The 13,904-nt window shown below is 34.6% G+C and overlaps 1 protein-coding gene across 2 annotated transcripts in view; it reads left to right on the top strand.

Moving 5' to 3' along the window:
- Nucleotides 1–13,904, top strand: part of LMTK2 (lemur tyrosine kinase 2) — a 74,403-nt gene that overhangs the window by 60,158 nt on the left and 341 nt on the right. The window contains exons 10-14 of one of the 2 annotated variants that reach the window (XR_010920328.1): nt 1,451–1,600; nt 1,949–4,952; nt 6,510–6,645; nt 7,830–8,078; nt 9,481–9,618. Coding sequence is in view for 1 of the 2 variants with exons in the window: in XM_067550937.1 (XP_067407038.1) it covers nt 1,451–1,600; nt 1,949–4,952; nt 6,510–6,645; nt 7,830–8,078; nt 9,481–9,509 (3,568 nt within the window). In the remaining variant the exon portion in view is untranslated. Of the gene's footprint in view, nt 1–1,450; nt 1,601–1,948; nt 4,953–6,509; nt 6,646–7,829; nt 8,079–9,480; nt 13,846–13,904 lie in introns of those variants that run through there. The other variant, XM_067550937.1, reaches the window with a different exon arrangement.

The following is a 13,904-nucleotide window of genomic DNA, read 5'->3' as shown; positions in this document are numbered from 1 at the left end:
AATCCCTATTGTTGGTTTGAAATTATACTCAACACTCTAAATTTGCTGTTAAGTGGTTATAACATCAAAATAAAATAATGGAAATATTTTTAGCAGAATAGGCATTTACATTTCAATTGTAAAAGAAATACTTGCTGTATACAAGGCAAACATTTGTCAGCAATTAACAAGAAGCGAAACAGCAAATTATTTGGCCACTAAGGTAACTGTCCTAGATAATGTATAAAGTTGTATGATAGTTGTGGCCAAAATATTATCTATGGATCATATGTAGCCCTGGCACAATACACTACAGTAGAGCTTTAACATTTGTGTTCCACAACTTACCATTCATCTCACAGGATTGCAGTTAAATACATTCACTTGCTCCCATTTGCATTGATTGTTGCCATGGGTTAATAAGCACAGGCTGCGAAGAATCTAGACAATGGGTAAAATTTTCAAAATCCATTTTCAAAGCCTCATTTCTTTCAGTGAGACTTAGGTTTCTAAGTGACTTTGAAAATGGCCCTTGGGCTCCTGAATCATTTAGGTGCTCTTTAAGATTTTACCCTAAATCTGAATTTCCTATTGTACCTAGACAGTAGAATAAATTGGACTGAACAGTAAAATAAGTTGATTTCCTGTTTGTTTCACTAGTCAGAGAGCAAGGTGGCCTGGGACAGTATTGGCTCCAAGTCTCAGTTTGCAATAGCTGTTCATCTTATGTGCCAGATCCTCAGATAAGACATTGTGCTATTATGAGTCCATGCAGTTAAGTTTTAAGCATTTCAGGTGAAACTCTGGTGGCTTTTGTAGCATGATATCTTAATATCTTAATATTACTGGTATTTTAATGTTTCTGGGTTTTTTGCAGAGATGGAGATAAGAGGACAAGTTGACCAGGGTGACAGTTCCTCATATTTTAAGGGTTAAATTGCTCTGTATAGACATTTTAGATAGATAAGGTTTACAGTGTTGCTGTATGTGTTTCTGCCTTAACTCATTGTGACTTCTTTTGTAACATTTGTTTTACACAGCCAGGCAGGAAGTGTGCTGCACTTTGCACTTGAAACAGACTTGTTCAATGCAATGCAGTGGGATAGGCTGATCCTCATCAGGACATAAATCAAATAAAAAAACATTTTTATAGTAGAGCCCCATTAAGGTTTTTATGTTCCATAGGCTAAGAATTTTTATTTTTGATGAGTTAGCAACAGGCAGAATTGGAGCTGTCATATATACACACCTGTTTTATGCTTCTTGAGTAGAGGAAGGTTTGCTAAAAGCTGGCATCTATGGAGTTGTCTAGATGCTCTGATGTGCATCATTTAAAACAAAACCTGTCTTGATTTTTAACCTCTTATAGGCATGCATGTACCGCATCTAGCACAAGAGAGGGACCTCTATGCAGTATTTCAGTACAAATAATACAAAATTGTTTAATAGAAAACTGTCACTTCTTTTTCAGGTCACTGGGTGTAACATTGTGGGAGCTCTTTGACAATGCTACTCAGCCTTATTCACACTTTTCTGACAGAGAAGTCCTAATCCAGGTCATAAAAGAGAAACATGTTAAACTCTCTAAGCCACATCTGGAACAGCCATATTCTGATAGATGGTAATTTCCTTTTTTAGACTCTTATTTTTTTTATTTTTTTTTTAAATCTGAACCGTTAGAGGTTTCTCAAACAAATTGTAATTTTTACCCAGTCAAAAATAAGTTAGAAGAGCTGTATATTTATATATTTCTGGAAAAGTTATTCTAGCTACCAATTAAAAGGAATTGCAACAGAAAAGGAAAGCATTTTTGTAAAATATACTAAAGCAAAAGGAAATATCTTAAGTTTAATAGCTTGATGTAAAGTAATGAACTGAAAAGTGTAGCCTATCCATGCAGTGAACTGAAGGGGAATGCAGGTTTTTTTGTACATGGTAGCTGTTAAAAATATCCTTTTCTTCACCACAGGTATGAAGTTCTACAGTTCTGCTGGCTATCTCCAGATAAGAGACCAACAGCAGAGGAAGTACACAGACTTTTAACATATCTTCGCATGCAAAGCCAAAGGGACCCTGAGATAGATTTTGAACAGCAGTGGAATGCTCTTAAGCCAAACACCTCCAATAGAGAATCAGATAACTCTGCATTTCCAATCCTAGATCATTTCACAGGAGATCGACTTGGCCATGAAATGGAAGAAGTCCTCACTGTAACTGAAACAAGTCAAGGACTCAGCTTTGAATATATCTGGGAAGCAGCTAAACATGATCATTTTGATGAATGCAGTCAGGTGAATCCTGATGAAGCAATGACATATACAAGCATTTTCTTTCCAGTTGAGGTTTTTGAAAGGTCACTTTCAGAGCAACGATCTGGAGCACAGGATGAAAGTGGTCAGGAAGCATCACTTAATGTACCTGGGGTGCTTCCTGTTTTTGATGCTCACAAACGTTCTCTTGGAAGTGATTATTATATCCAGTTAGAAGAAAAAGGTGGGGGCAGCAGCGTTAATTTTGATAACCAGTCAGCTGTACTAACCACAGAAGTTGATCATCAAGAAGTTGTACAGGACAAAAATTCGCACTTCATGACTCCCAGGGATCTTGACGCTGCAGAATCCAACACAGATGTGGATTTTTTCCACTGTAACAGAGATCCTAAAGATGAGGCTTTGCATAGTACTAATGGTCCCGACAGCCCTTTTCAGAATATATTTAGTGATATTGACAGAGCAGAGAAATTGACAAATAACAGAAATATATTTGACTTAACTGACCTAAATGATATTCATGTAGAATTTAATCCAACAGCTTTAAATTCAAATCTAGAGGTATCAAAAGCAGTCAGTCAGCCTGAGGAGTGTTTTAGTCATGTTTCTGAAAATGAGGCTGTTTCCTTATATGAAAATATCACACAGTCTGATTTTAGCCTATCTGTACAAGAACTCTCGGATAACTTCTTGTTTCTTCAAGAGAAGAATTTATTAAAAGGGATATTGACTAACAAAGATAGCAGTAATGATATCAAGCCAAAATCTGAAAAAACAGATTTTAAAAATATATCTGAATCAAATAGGAACTCTCTGGCCATTGAGCTAAAACTGGCTAAAAATATACCAGACTTTTCTTTATTGCATGATAATTTAAAAACTGTGAACAAAGAAGAGCATCTTGTCCATGTACCTGCAGATGAAGATTTGAGTGGTCTATTTCAGTCTTTTGCAGAGACGCAGGTGCCTTCTGCTTCACCTGCAATAGATGAGAAATCGCAAGATAAACACCAGAACCTCTCCATACTGAAAGGCGGTGATAGGTTTTCATGTGTACGAGTAGATAAAAACTCATCTTGCAATGTTAATGATAGTCTCTGTCAAGGAAAGGAACCAGGCATTGAAGATGCCCACATTGAAATATTATCTAGTAATACCAAAAATCAAAGTTTTGGAAACGATTTGTGTTATGGTGTCATACTTGAACCTGAAAAGTCTGAGGGACAAATAAAAAATGAAATCCTTGTTAATTATGATGAGATTACTTTGGGTAAAAACCTTGCTGTAGAGAAAGGAAACACTAATAAGGAAGTTATGAACTATGGTTTGCAGAACAAGTCTTCTGTGTTAGAACAGGATGATGGAGGTTTACTGGAGAACAACAATGAAACTTCAAATAATAAAAAATATAGGGATGTTCCTAAAGAAGTGACTTTAATATCTGTCATTTCATCAGACTGTGCAAGTCAAGATCATTTGTTTGAAGACAGTTCATCATCTCCCTCACAGACTGTGGAACAATCCATAAAAACGCCAGACTCTATGGATTCATTAGATGTGAGTGAGGTATTAGAGTCTTTAGGGGCCCAAATTCCCCAGAAGCTTTTGCCACCTGATAAACCTGCTGATAGTGGCTATGAAACTGAGAATCTGGAGTCTCCAGAATGGTCTTCACATCTTGCTATTGATGATACTTCTAACATGGACATTGCACTCTGTGTTATTGGTGACAGTGATTTGTCAGCTAATCCAGTAATCATTGTTTCTGCAGAAACAGCTTGCTTAGATGCAGTAAATAGCAATAATAACTTTGAAATAACCACAAAGAATTTTGCTAATGGAAATCAGAACTCTTATAGGGACTCTGCCTATTTTTCTGATAATGATTCTGAGCCAGACAAAAAAACAGAAGAGGTTGTAAACAAATCAGCAGAACCAACTGTACTAGCAGGAGATACTTGTAGTACCTCTTCCAGCATAGAAGAGAATAAAACTGAAGATTATTATTGTTTTGAAGATATACAGCCAAAGTACAGTCAAACAGAGGATTATCAGGACACTAGTAATTTAGAAATACAATTAGAATTAAACGACAAGTTGGAGACACATCAGACAGATGTAATGAAGGTGTGTCCTGACAAATGGAATAAGGAAACTCCAATATTTGCAGTGAATTTAGAACATAACTACAGAGATGAAATTAAACTACATGAGGAGTCTTGCAGAAATGTCTCTTGTGTTGGCACTAATACTTCAGAATTTCTTCCATGCAGAGATTTGAAGTCTATTAATAATGTACACAGTCCTTCAGGTTCAACTGATATTGAAAAATCCTTGTGCCACATTGAAGGACCTAAACTGAAAGAGCCAGATATTGAAGGAAAATACCTTGGTAAGCTTGATGTTTCTGGAATGCATCGTTTATCAGAGGATGGAGATGATGCAGATGAGGAAGATGAAAACAGTGATGATTCTGAGGATGATATGAGAACTTTCCATATGCGTAGTCTTAGCTCTGACAGTGAAGATGAAACTGTGCATCAAGTGCCTGTGATAGTTTCTGATAAAGATGATGGAAAACATCTGAGAAGCCTGCTAAAACTTCCAAAATCTCTCAAACATGACAGGCCCTCTGAGTATTGGAAAAGTGAGAAAAAGGCAGTAACATTCTTCGATGATGTCACAGTTTATCTGTTTGATCAGGTATCTTGACCTCTTAATTACTAGGCATTGATTCTAGAATTTAGAATTTTTTTAAAGGACATAATGAAAAATTTTTAAGCCCAGATTCAAGATGATATACCTGCAGACTGTATTTTTGTTGTCAAGTCTTTACAAAATTAGCTGCTCATCTAATTAAAAACTAATAAACCTTATGCACATTAGGCAAGGATCTTTTGAGATTCTTTCCAAGATTCAGTGCAATGCATTGGTGCAAGTCAGTATTTATAAAGTGAAATGTAGTTTGCTTTACATAAAGAGTATGTGAGAGCTTGAACAACCGTACCTGTGCTTATACCTATTAGAATAATAGTCTTCAAAATTGCCATTTTGATATTTTTAATGTATATCACAAATATTTTTACAGGTCAGGACTGTTCTTACACTGATGGTAGAAATATTGCCAATTTTATATGTAACTGGTTTGAGGATTTGAATTCTAGTAAACTTCCAATTCATGTATCTTCATTATAAATATACTATTTCAGACTAGCTGTTTCCTGTGTACCTTGCATTTCACCCATCCAAGGTGGTGTGATAAATGAATCTAATGAGCCTAAACTACATTATTACATGTGGTCAGAGTAGAGTAGCTCAGTATTTGAGCTCCTCTATTATTTTCTTCTTTTTCTTAATCTGATACATGTGATTCTTCAAGTTAGTCCAGTACAAATAGAATATAAATGCTTGACCTACTTAATAAAATCCAAGGTTATGTTCCTTATTCACTTGATACAATAACAAGTTGTCTTTTAAACCTTATGGCAACCCAGATTAGCGTGGTAATTTTAAATGAATAGAGACCTACTGTCAAGCCGTGGAAATGTTGCTTCTGAAGACGTGGATAAAAAATATTAAAATGGTTATTGCATATTGGAGTAAAAAAACAAGGTGACTCTTTGCTCTGTGGCTTCTGTCACAAAAGAAATAGCAATCCCTTTGTTAGAGAAAATACCTGCTACCTTAGAACTATAACTCTACCAATATTTGGTCTCTTACGTCTCAGTTTCACTAATTGATTACATGTTAGTAACTTTTTCATATGCCAGGCCTACTAAACTTCTAATTACTTCCTTCACCCTAAATTATGATTAACCGATAGAACTGGAATGGTGGTGGGTGGAACTGAAAGATGGATTTTTAAAATGGAAAATAGTTAACTAAATGGTTTCATGCAGAGAAGAATGGTTAGTCTAAAAGTCTTATGCTTCATTGCTATATGCTTTTTTTTTTTTATGGACTCTAAATAGAGGGTAGTAAGGGGAGGGACAATTTTTAAAAATTCATACTTCCTGCACACATTGTGGTGTTCATCAGTGCAACTTTACTATGAATTATAATGGGTAATATTTCAATACAAATACATATATAAAATGTAAATTGAAGTTTGGCTGTGATCTTGCTGAAGAGGTTGTACAGTCTGTAAGAGGATTTGGAAAATAACTACATAGTTTTGGAACCCCCGGCATCTGCATATGTTTGTATATGTGCTATCTGCACAGTAATGGAATTTAACTCCTTTTTTTTTGGTTGTCTTAGGAAACACCAACCAAAGAGCTGGGAAACAGTGTAGCAGAATCAAACAACCAAGGCTCTGCTAGCATGCCCGTCCCATCTTCAGGTCTTAGTTACTTGAACAGATTTACAAATTCAGAAAGCTCCACTGATGATGAAGGTACTTCTGGTTAACAAAACAGTATATTTTAAGCAAAACCTAGTTCTGGGTCCTTTGGTAGCAATTTAAATGTGTTTTATGGAATATCATAAATATGCCATACAGCACTGCCTTCAGTTTCTCTTTTTTATAAGATTTTTCTTTAGCAGCGCTCAGACATTTTACTCTGACACATACTAGGGATTGGAAAACTTTTACTGATCCTGCAGATTATTCCTATTCCTGGTGACCTGATGCAACCGCTTAAAACCATAAATGTCATCCCGTTTACTAACTTTCTCCCTTTCTTTCCTTGTAAATTTGTTAAACTTCTTAATACTTCCTTAAAAATTAAAAATTTATCTTCACAGTGGCTCCCTCTCCTGGTGAAGCCAGAGAAGTTGCCATACCAAAGGAGCTTCAATGGACTAATGAAGCAAGAGTCTTTTTCTTAAGTAATATTTTCTTCACTTAATTTCATTGGGCCGTTGTAGCTCCTCTTGGCCATGGAAACAAACTCCTAATGATGATAGCATGGGAGTGTGTAGCTGCTTCACTAGGAGAGGGACCCATAGTGGAAATGCTAAGACTCTTAATTTTGGAAACGTCTGGATAATTCCACAAGATTTACCATAGGGAACACAATATCATTACAGATTTTTAATAAACCAGATGATTCTTTAAAAATCAGAATTCTTACCTTGCATCCCCGTTCCACTTAATTTTCCACAATAATATCGGCATATATGTCAAAGCCATTAGTTAGCAATGTAATGCTTTATTGTCTAGAAAGTTGATGTTCTCCCACCTGCTTTCAGATAGCAAGCAATATTTTCCTACAGCAATTCTCAGTAACCGTCACTAACATCAGATTAGAATTGTGACGTGGTAGAAGGAAAAAAGGTGATGTTAAGGATATTGGGATTTTTAAGGGCCCTTATATTGGGACCAGTACATTTTACCACCAGAAAGCTAGTAACTTCATGTTTTCTTCAGCATTCATTTGTAGTCCCAGTGATTCCCTAAAATATGGAAATTTTAAATGAAATTGCTTCTTCTAACTAGCATTTGCTTTTATGGAGATGGAATGTGATATAGTAAGTTGTACTATTCAAATCAATACAATTTTTCACTGCTAGCTTTTTAAACTGTTAACACTACCTTAAATTATGTATATCCTTATCAATTATGATTGTTTATTTTAGGTGGAGGTTTTGAATGGGATGATGATTTCTCTTCTCCAGAGCCCTCTTTTATATCTAAGTCAGCAAATAGCCTAATTAGTTCTAAGCCACCTCCTCAGACTTCAAAGTACTTTTCTCCACCTCCACCTTCCCGGAGTCTTGAACAAAACTGGTCACATTCATCACCTTATTCCAGATTCTCTATCTCTCCTGCAAACATTGCAAGTTTTTCTCTCACACATCTTACAGATTCAGATATTGAGCAAGGAGGTAAGTAGAGTTAGGTTTCCTTCAAGTAAACAGTGCACATTATAACTTTTGTAATATTTTTGGCTTTTAAGTAAGGCCTGTTTTTAATAGCTTGTTAAACAAGTGTTGCATTAAAATAGAATGCAGAGATGTAAATAATGCAAATACTGTCTGTCAGTGAACTGAATTTAAATCTTGGTATTGGGGCCTGTATTTGTGTGTACTGTATTGGTAAATCTAAATAACTTTTTCCTTGCAAATAAGATCTTAAATGTTTTTCATGATTAAACAAGCCATTTATTAATAATTCTTATATTGGGCTGAAAACATTTTGCATAAAAATAATTGGTGTTTTTGTTGCTAAATGTTCTCCAGAAAAACCTGTGCATAAAGCACTGCCAAAGTTCTGGGTTTGTTCCCAAAGCACAGTACTAGGTTACCCTTCTAGGAAAAACAATAAGATTTCTACCTTGATGGCCACACTGTGGGTGCTTTGGAAGAAACCATGCTCCCCCATGTAGTTCCTAAAGTTTTTGAGAATTTTTCTACGATGGCCCCATCAGAGGCCATAATTTGATTTTTGTTTTTATTTTACTAGATAAGGACCTTTAAAAGCACTATTGTACTACGGTAGTAGCCTAAAAATGTTATAATCTAGTTTTTTGTAGGAAATATGCACTGACACTCTGCTAGAGGTTGCAACATGATTTTAGAGCTGGATATGTATGTTGAGCTTGATATGTAGGGAGTTTCCTTCTTAAAGGAGGGTTTAGCAGAAGACCTGTATACAGTAATGTTTAGATATCAATAGTATTTCTTTACTGAGCAGTTTCCTTTATATTCTTACCTCTACTAAAGTGCTCCTCTTTATATTTTAGTACCAAAATGCCTCAAAGGAAATGATAGAATAAGAATAGGGACATACTCAAAAATAATTTCAAAATATAATTATAAACAAAATATTTTATCAAGATATTAAAAATAAATATTACTAGCCACTGACATTCCCTGGCTTCAAAGTTTTTATAAAAAATAAATCAGTGTTACATTTTTCTTTGCACTTGTATTATATTTGCTGCTTTAGTAACTTAGTAATAAGAGATGTTGTTTTAGAGATCGTACATCACTTTCTCATGTGATGTAAACAGTGACATTGAACGGTGTGATTTAAGCAGGTGTGCTTATGTATGTGTGCGCCACATGTTTAACGTTGGGGGGAGTAGCTGAAAGTTTAAAAAAAGGGAAACTTTAACCAGTACTCTAGATCAGGCAAGTGTGTTCCTAAAACCTGACATGCTGGTTAAGTCTCTAGAAAAGATTTAAGGGAAGACTTATACAGAAAATCATTAGTATGTTTTTAAATAGTAAAAAGAAAATGTCCAAGTATCTTACCTGTGTCTTCTGACTTCCCCTCTCCTAATAGGAAGCAGTGAAGATGGAGAAAAAGATTAGATGAGTTAAAGCTTCCTCACTGGAATTACACATGTGGAACACACCTACTCTGGACTAATGTCTGATAAACTGTGTAAAACTTATGTGGATCTGCTGGAGTAAAATACAGGTAATCAAGAAATACTAAGAATTACAATAAACACTGAAAGCAATGTTAAATCAGGACATTAATTTGAATGTGTATTTAACTTTGTAATGTATTGTTTTTAAATCAGTGCAATTTGCTTTTCATTGAATGATGACTCTGCCGCTGTTTTCAAGTACTTGAAATGTTCTTCAGATAATTATTTGTAACAAACATGTAAAGCCGTTACACTACATTCTGGTTTATGTATGGGATTGTATAATATTATTTTATATTTTTCCACGTAGTTTATCTATTTGAACATACCACCTGTTGTAGAATTGTGTATAACTGTCCTGTGCAACAGGTGGCTGTGTTGTTGAAACTGTATGAATGATAGTTGATCAGTAGTGAGCCATATTTATTCTGAAAGATATCACTTACTATATATTACTTTGCTTACTGCAATTGCACTATGGATTTTTCTTCCCATATTCCCCAACATTGTATAGAATCAAAATGTTTTTTGTTTTTTTTTTTCAAGGAAATTAAGACAAGTTGAATTGGCCCAGCTAACCAGTTCAGTTTGTCCTGTTATATTCTTTGCTATGCACGGCACTTGTAAAACATACATAATTTCTGAGTGTTACGTTAGTATTGCTAGAATCTTACATGCAGTATCATTTACAGTGATAGCTGACTATAAATTGTGAGAGTGCCTGTATGTCATAGGAAATTTGGGGAGGGATGTCTGAAATATCGTTGGGATCCATTTTGGATTAAGTGAATATCTTATTTTCACTCCTGAAAGTGATCATAGCTGTTAAAATTATAGTAGCACCTTCCTATTTAATCACATTTAATGGCCTTTCTGCATTCCATTAAAACCACCTACTTTTGGAGGGAGGTGGGTGTATGTTGGGCCTGAAAACTTGCATTGAAACAGGATATCTTGTAGAACAATAAATTTAAATAAAAATGGACCCATCAGGCCTACCTGGCTGCTCACTTGTTCATCCTATGAATTCTGAAGCCCAAATTATTTTCTGTTTACTATGGATTGGGCCTTCCATGCCTTTTTCCCGTTTAGAAGCCTGTAGATCCTCCTATCTCAATTACTTCAAAAACAATTGAGTATTCAGATTAACAATTGGGGATTTAAGCATGCTAATAGTGCTGCTTCTAAAGCAGTGGATAACTGACATTCATAGTTTGTCACCCAGAGAACTGTCGAGGCCTCTATTAACCGTCAGCAGGGCTTCAAGGTGCTACTTGAAACGTGCACTGACCCAAAGATGTAAGATAGTGAAGCTTGCCATTAAGCTATCCAAGTGAAGTGAACATAATTTTATCTCTCAATTATAAATCCAGCTAGTTTGTTTAATCCTTGAAATAAGTTGTCTGACAGGTTCCCCCACTGCCTCACTAAATACAGCTGAGCAGTAATTCCTTTGCCTGTGAAATGCATTATGCAGCTGCAAATGTGGGGCCAGATTGGAAAAAGCTGAAAAATGCTGACATTTAGAGCTTTGTGATCAACCATTCTATCTGGCTGTACAGCATACTGCAGCTTAGTGGCATACATATTTTTACTCTGCTTTAGTATAGGACTAGTCTTTCTGCTGAATAGGTCTGGGTACAGAAAAGCTAAGAATTGTGACCATCTGCAACATTGGAATTACAAATTTTCAGCTGTTAAATTTTTATATTACAATTTTATTTTATACACAATTGGGTTTAAAATAGGGTACCGGTTTTAAGTGACAGGAATACAAAAAAGTAGAAAAGTGGGGTTTTTAACTGTTATTTTGCCCTTACAGCTCAAATGGCTTTCATACCCCTCAAGGGAAAGAGATTAGTTGTAGAAATAAAATGCTTTAAAGTTGCCAGTGTATTCCTGAGGTACTGAGTTGTCCTAGTGAGGAGCTCAGGTCCAGAGGATCACAGGGAGAGTCATACTTCAGTGTGAAGTGTGAATAACATCATAGAAATGTGTTGTTGCACATGCACAGCAACACATTTTCATGAATTTTTCAACATATCTTTAGTGTGCAAAGCCAGCTGCTCTAAATATACACTTACTGTATGTACTGTAGTGGGTTTAAAGGAGCTATTACATTATGTGCTCTTTATACATGTTGAAATATAAACAATAGGCTTTGGCAAACTAAGTATTATAGCCTATTAGTTCTGTAATACAGACTTTTAAAATTCCTTAAATACACACACCAGATTAAGGTGTCTCATCAATCCTTGTATTTTTCTGTAATACTTTTATATTACCATAAATAAAAAAGCAGGGAAATTCAAAATTAAGAATGAAACTCTATATGCCAAGTCTCCAAAGAATGCGTGGGCTTGTCTACCCCTATGTGTGCTGAAACACCTAAAGTATCACAAGGTTAGAGAAGGAGTTTCAGCCTTAATTCTGAATCTTTTGATTTTGAACATAGTTTCTGAGGTTAAATAAAAGCTAATATAGATTAAATGGAATATTGAGATTGAGCTTCACTTTTGTTCCTATTGGAAATTTGGAAATTCAGATTATGGAATAGATTAAATATTGCTCAGCTGCACACAATCTTGTATTCAGTACATCAAGATTTTTCTCAGTTGGGTGGGACCGTTAGTCATTTGTGACTCCTATTCTCTTTAAGAGTACCATGTCTTAAAATCTTATGTAACAATGAAAGTTTACTCCTGTGTCCAAATGAACTGTTTGCTAATGAATTGCCAAACAGACATTTTTGTTCAAAATGGAATTGGGGTCTGTGGGATGTTATACAAAGTAATGTGCTGCTTTAGCTATATAATGAAGAAAAAATATTTAGCTGTATCTGTGAATTGCCACACTTCCTTAATCCCAGTGGATATTAATTTCACTAATCCAATTCACTGGATTAAAATTGTAATCAATACTTTGGAAATATGACAAACTATATTACAAACTACTAGCAGTGTTCAAGGAGTAAACCATCTAACAATGAATTATGCAATGAAGGCAAATTTGTGGAGCAGCTGAAATGTAGTCAAATGGCCATACATTAAATTGTGTAATCTCCTGCACTAGTTATCCAAGCAGTGGTTTCAGTTTTAAAAATACTTATATCTGTTGTTTTTTCAATGGTTTATTATGAGGGTTGCTTCCATTTTAGTTTCTTCTGTAATAGAAGGTCTTGATTATTTATTTAAATATTAAAAGGTGTTATCTTAATTTGGCTACTGAAATATTTTACCAAAAAAAATCCCATTTACAGCCTAAAATGGAAGCTGATAAAAATTATTTTAAAAATTTCTTGGTGAGAAAATCTGATTAGGTTGTGCAGTGAGAGGCCAATAACATGAGAAGAACATCAATTTTTTTATTTGAAACACCTGTACCTTCCCAAGTCCGTAACCTTCAGCTGTACGCTGTATGTGTAAACTGCCATTTCCATGGAAATGGACTGATTAAACACTTTTTTCATATCCTTGGTGATGCACTAATGAAAGCCATTCAAGCCTCTTTCTTTTATCAGTATTTTAAGTAGTACATTTATATGTAGTAGTGAATCTTTTTTCATGAGGGGCTGGTTGGTAGGGGAATACTTGTATTTTTTTTTTATTTTTTTTTGTATAACTATTAAGCACTATGCTAAAATTTCAGTGGTGAGTCCAGTGACATGGCTATTTGTTGGATTTAGTGAAAGGTGGAATCAAAAATATATTAGCCTTATAAGAAATAGCCTTAAAATAAGAATGGAGTGGACAAAATTACATCAGCTTTAAGTCATACAAAAATATCCTTAAATATTAATAAGTTTTGGTTCAAGTCTTTGATATGAAAAAATCTAGGGAGAGTACAAGATCATCTAAATATACTGAAAATAAGTATTTGTGATACCAGCAGCCTGTTTTTCAGATAAACTTGAATAGACTTAAAATTATTAGTTTTGTTTATTAAATTGTTTAACTTGCACAGTCGTAGGTGTAACTTAATGATAAATGGTACTGATGTGTATATACAATGTTTAATTCAATTTGTAAATGAGGAACTATGTAACAAAATCATATGTATGAGGTTTTCCTATTGTAATTTAATACAGGTATGAGGTTTTTGGCAATATATCATAGTTAATGAAATTTCAGGTCAAATTGTCTTGCAGTTGTGTACATTTTTAAATTGTAATATTTCTACTGTATATTGATTATCATGCATAGTGTGATTCAATAAATTGCTTGTAATTTAAAAACTATTTAATATTCAAAAATAAAATAGTTATATATTTATAACCTTTGTGTCTGTGTTTGTTTATTCTTAGCCCAACTAACTTCCTGTACTTGTTCGGCTC

Source organism: Emydura macquarii, unplaced genomic scaffold, assembly GCF_026122565.2.
Source record: "Emydura macquarii macquarii isolate MOO-44397 ecotype Brisbane River unplaced genomic scaffold, CSIRO-AGI_Emac_v2 contig_1348, whole genome shotgun sequence".
NCBI classification, from domain to species: Eukaryota; Metazoa; Chordata; order Testudines; family Chelidae; genus Emydura; species Emydura macquarii.
Note: the sequence above shows the minus strand (reverse complement) of the source record. Positions and strands in the feature narration are given on the sequence as shown.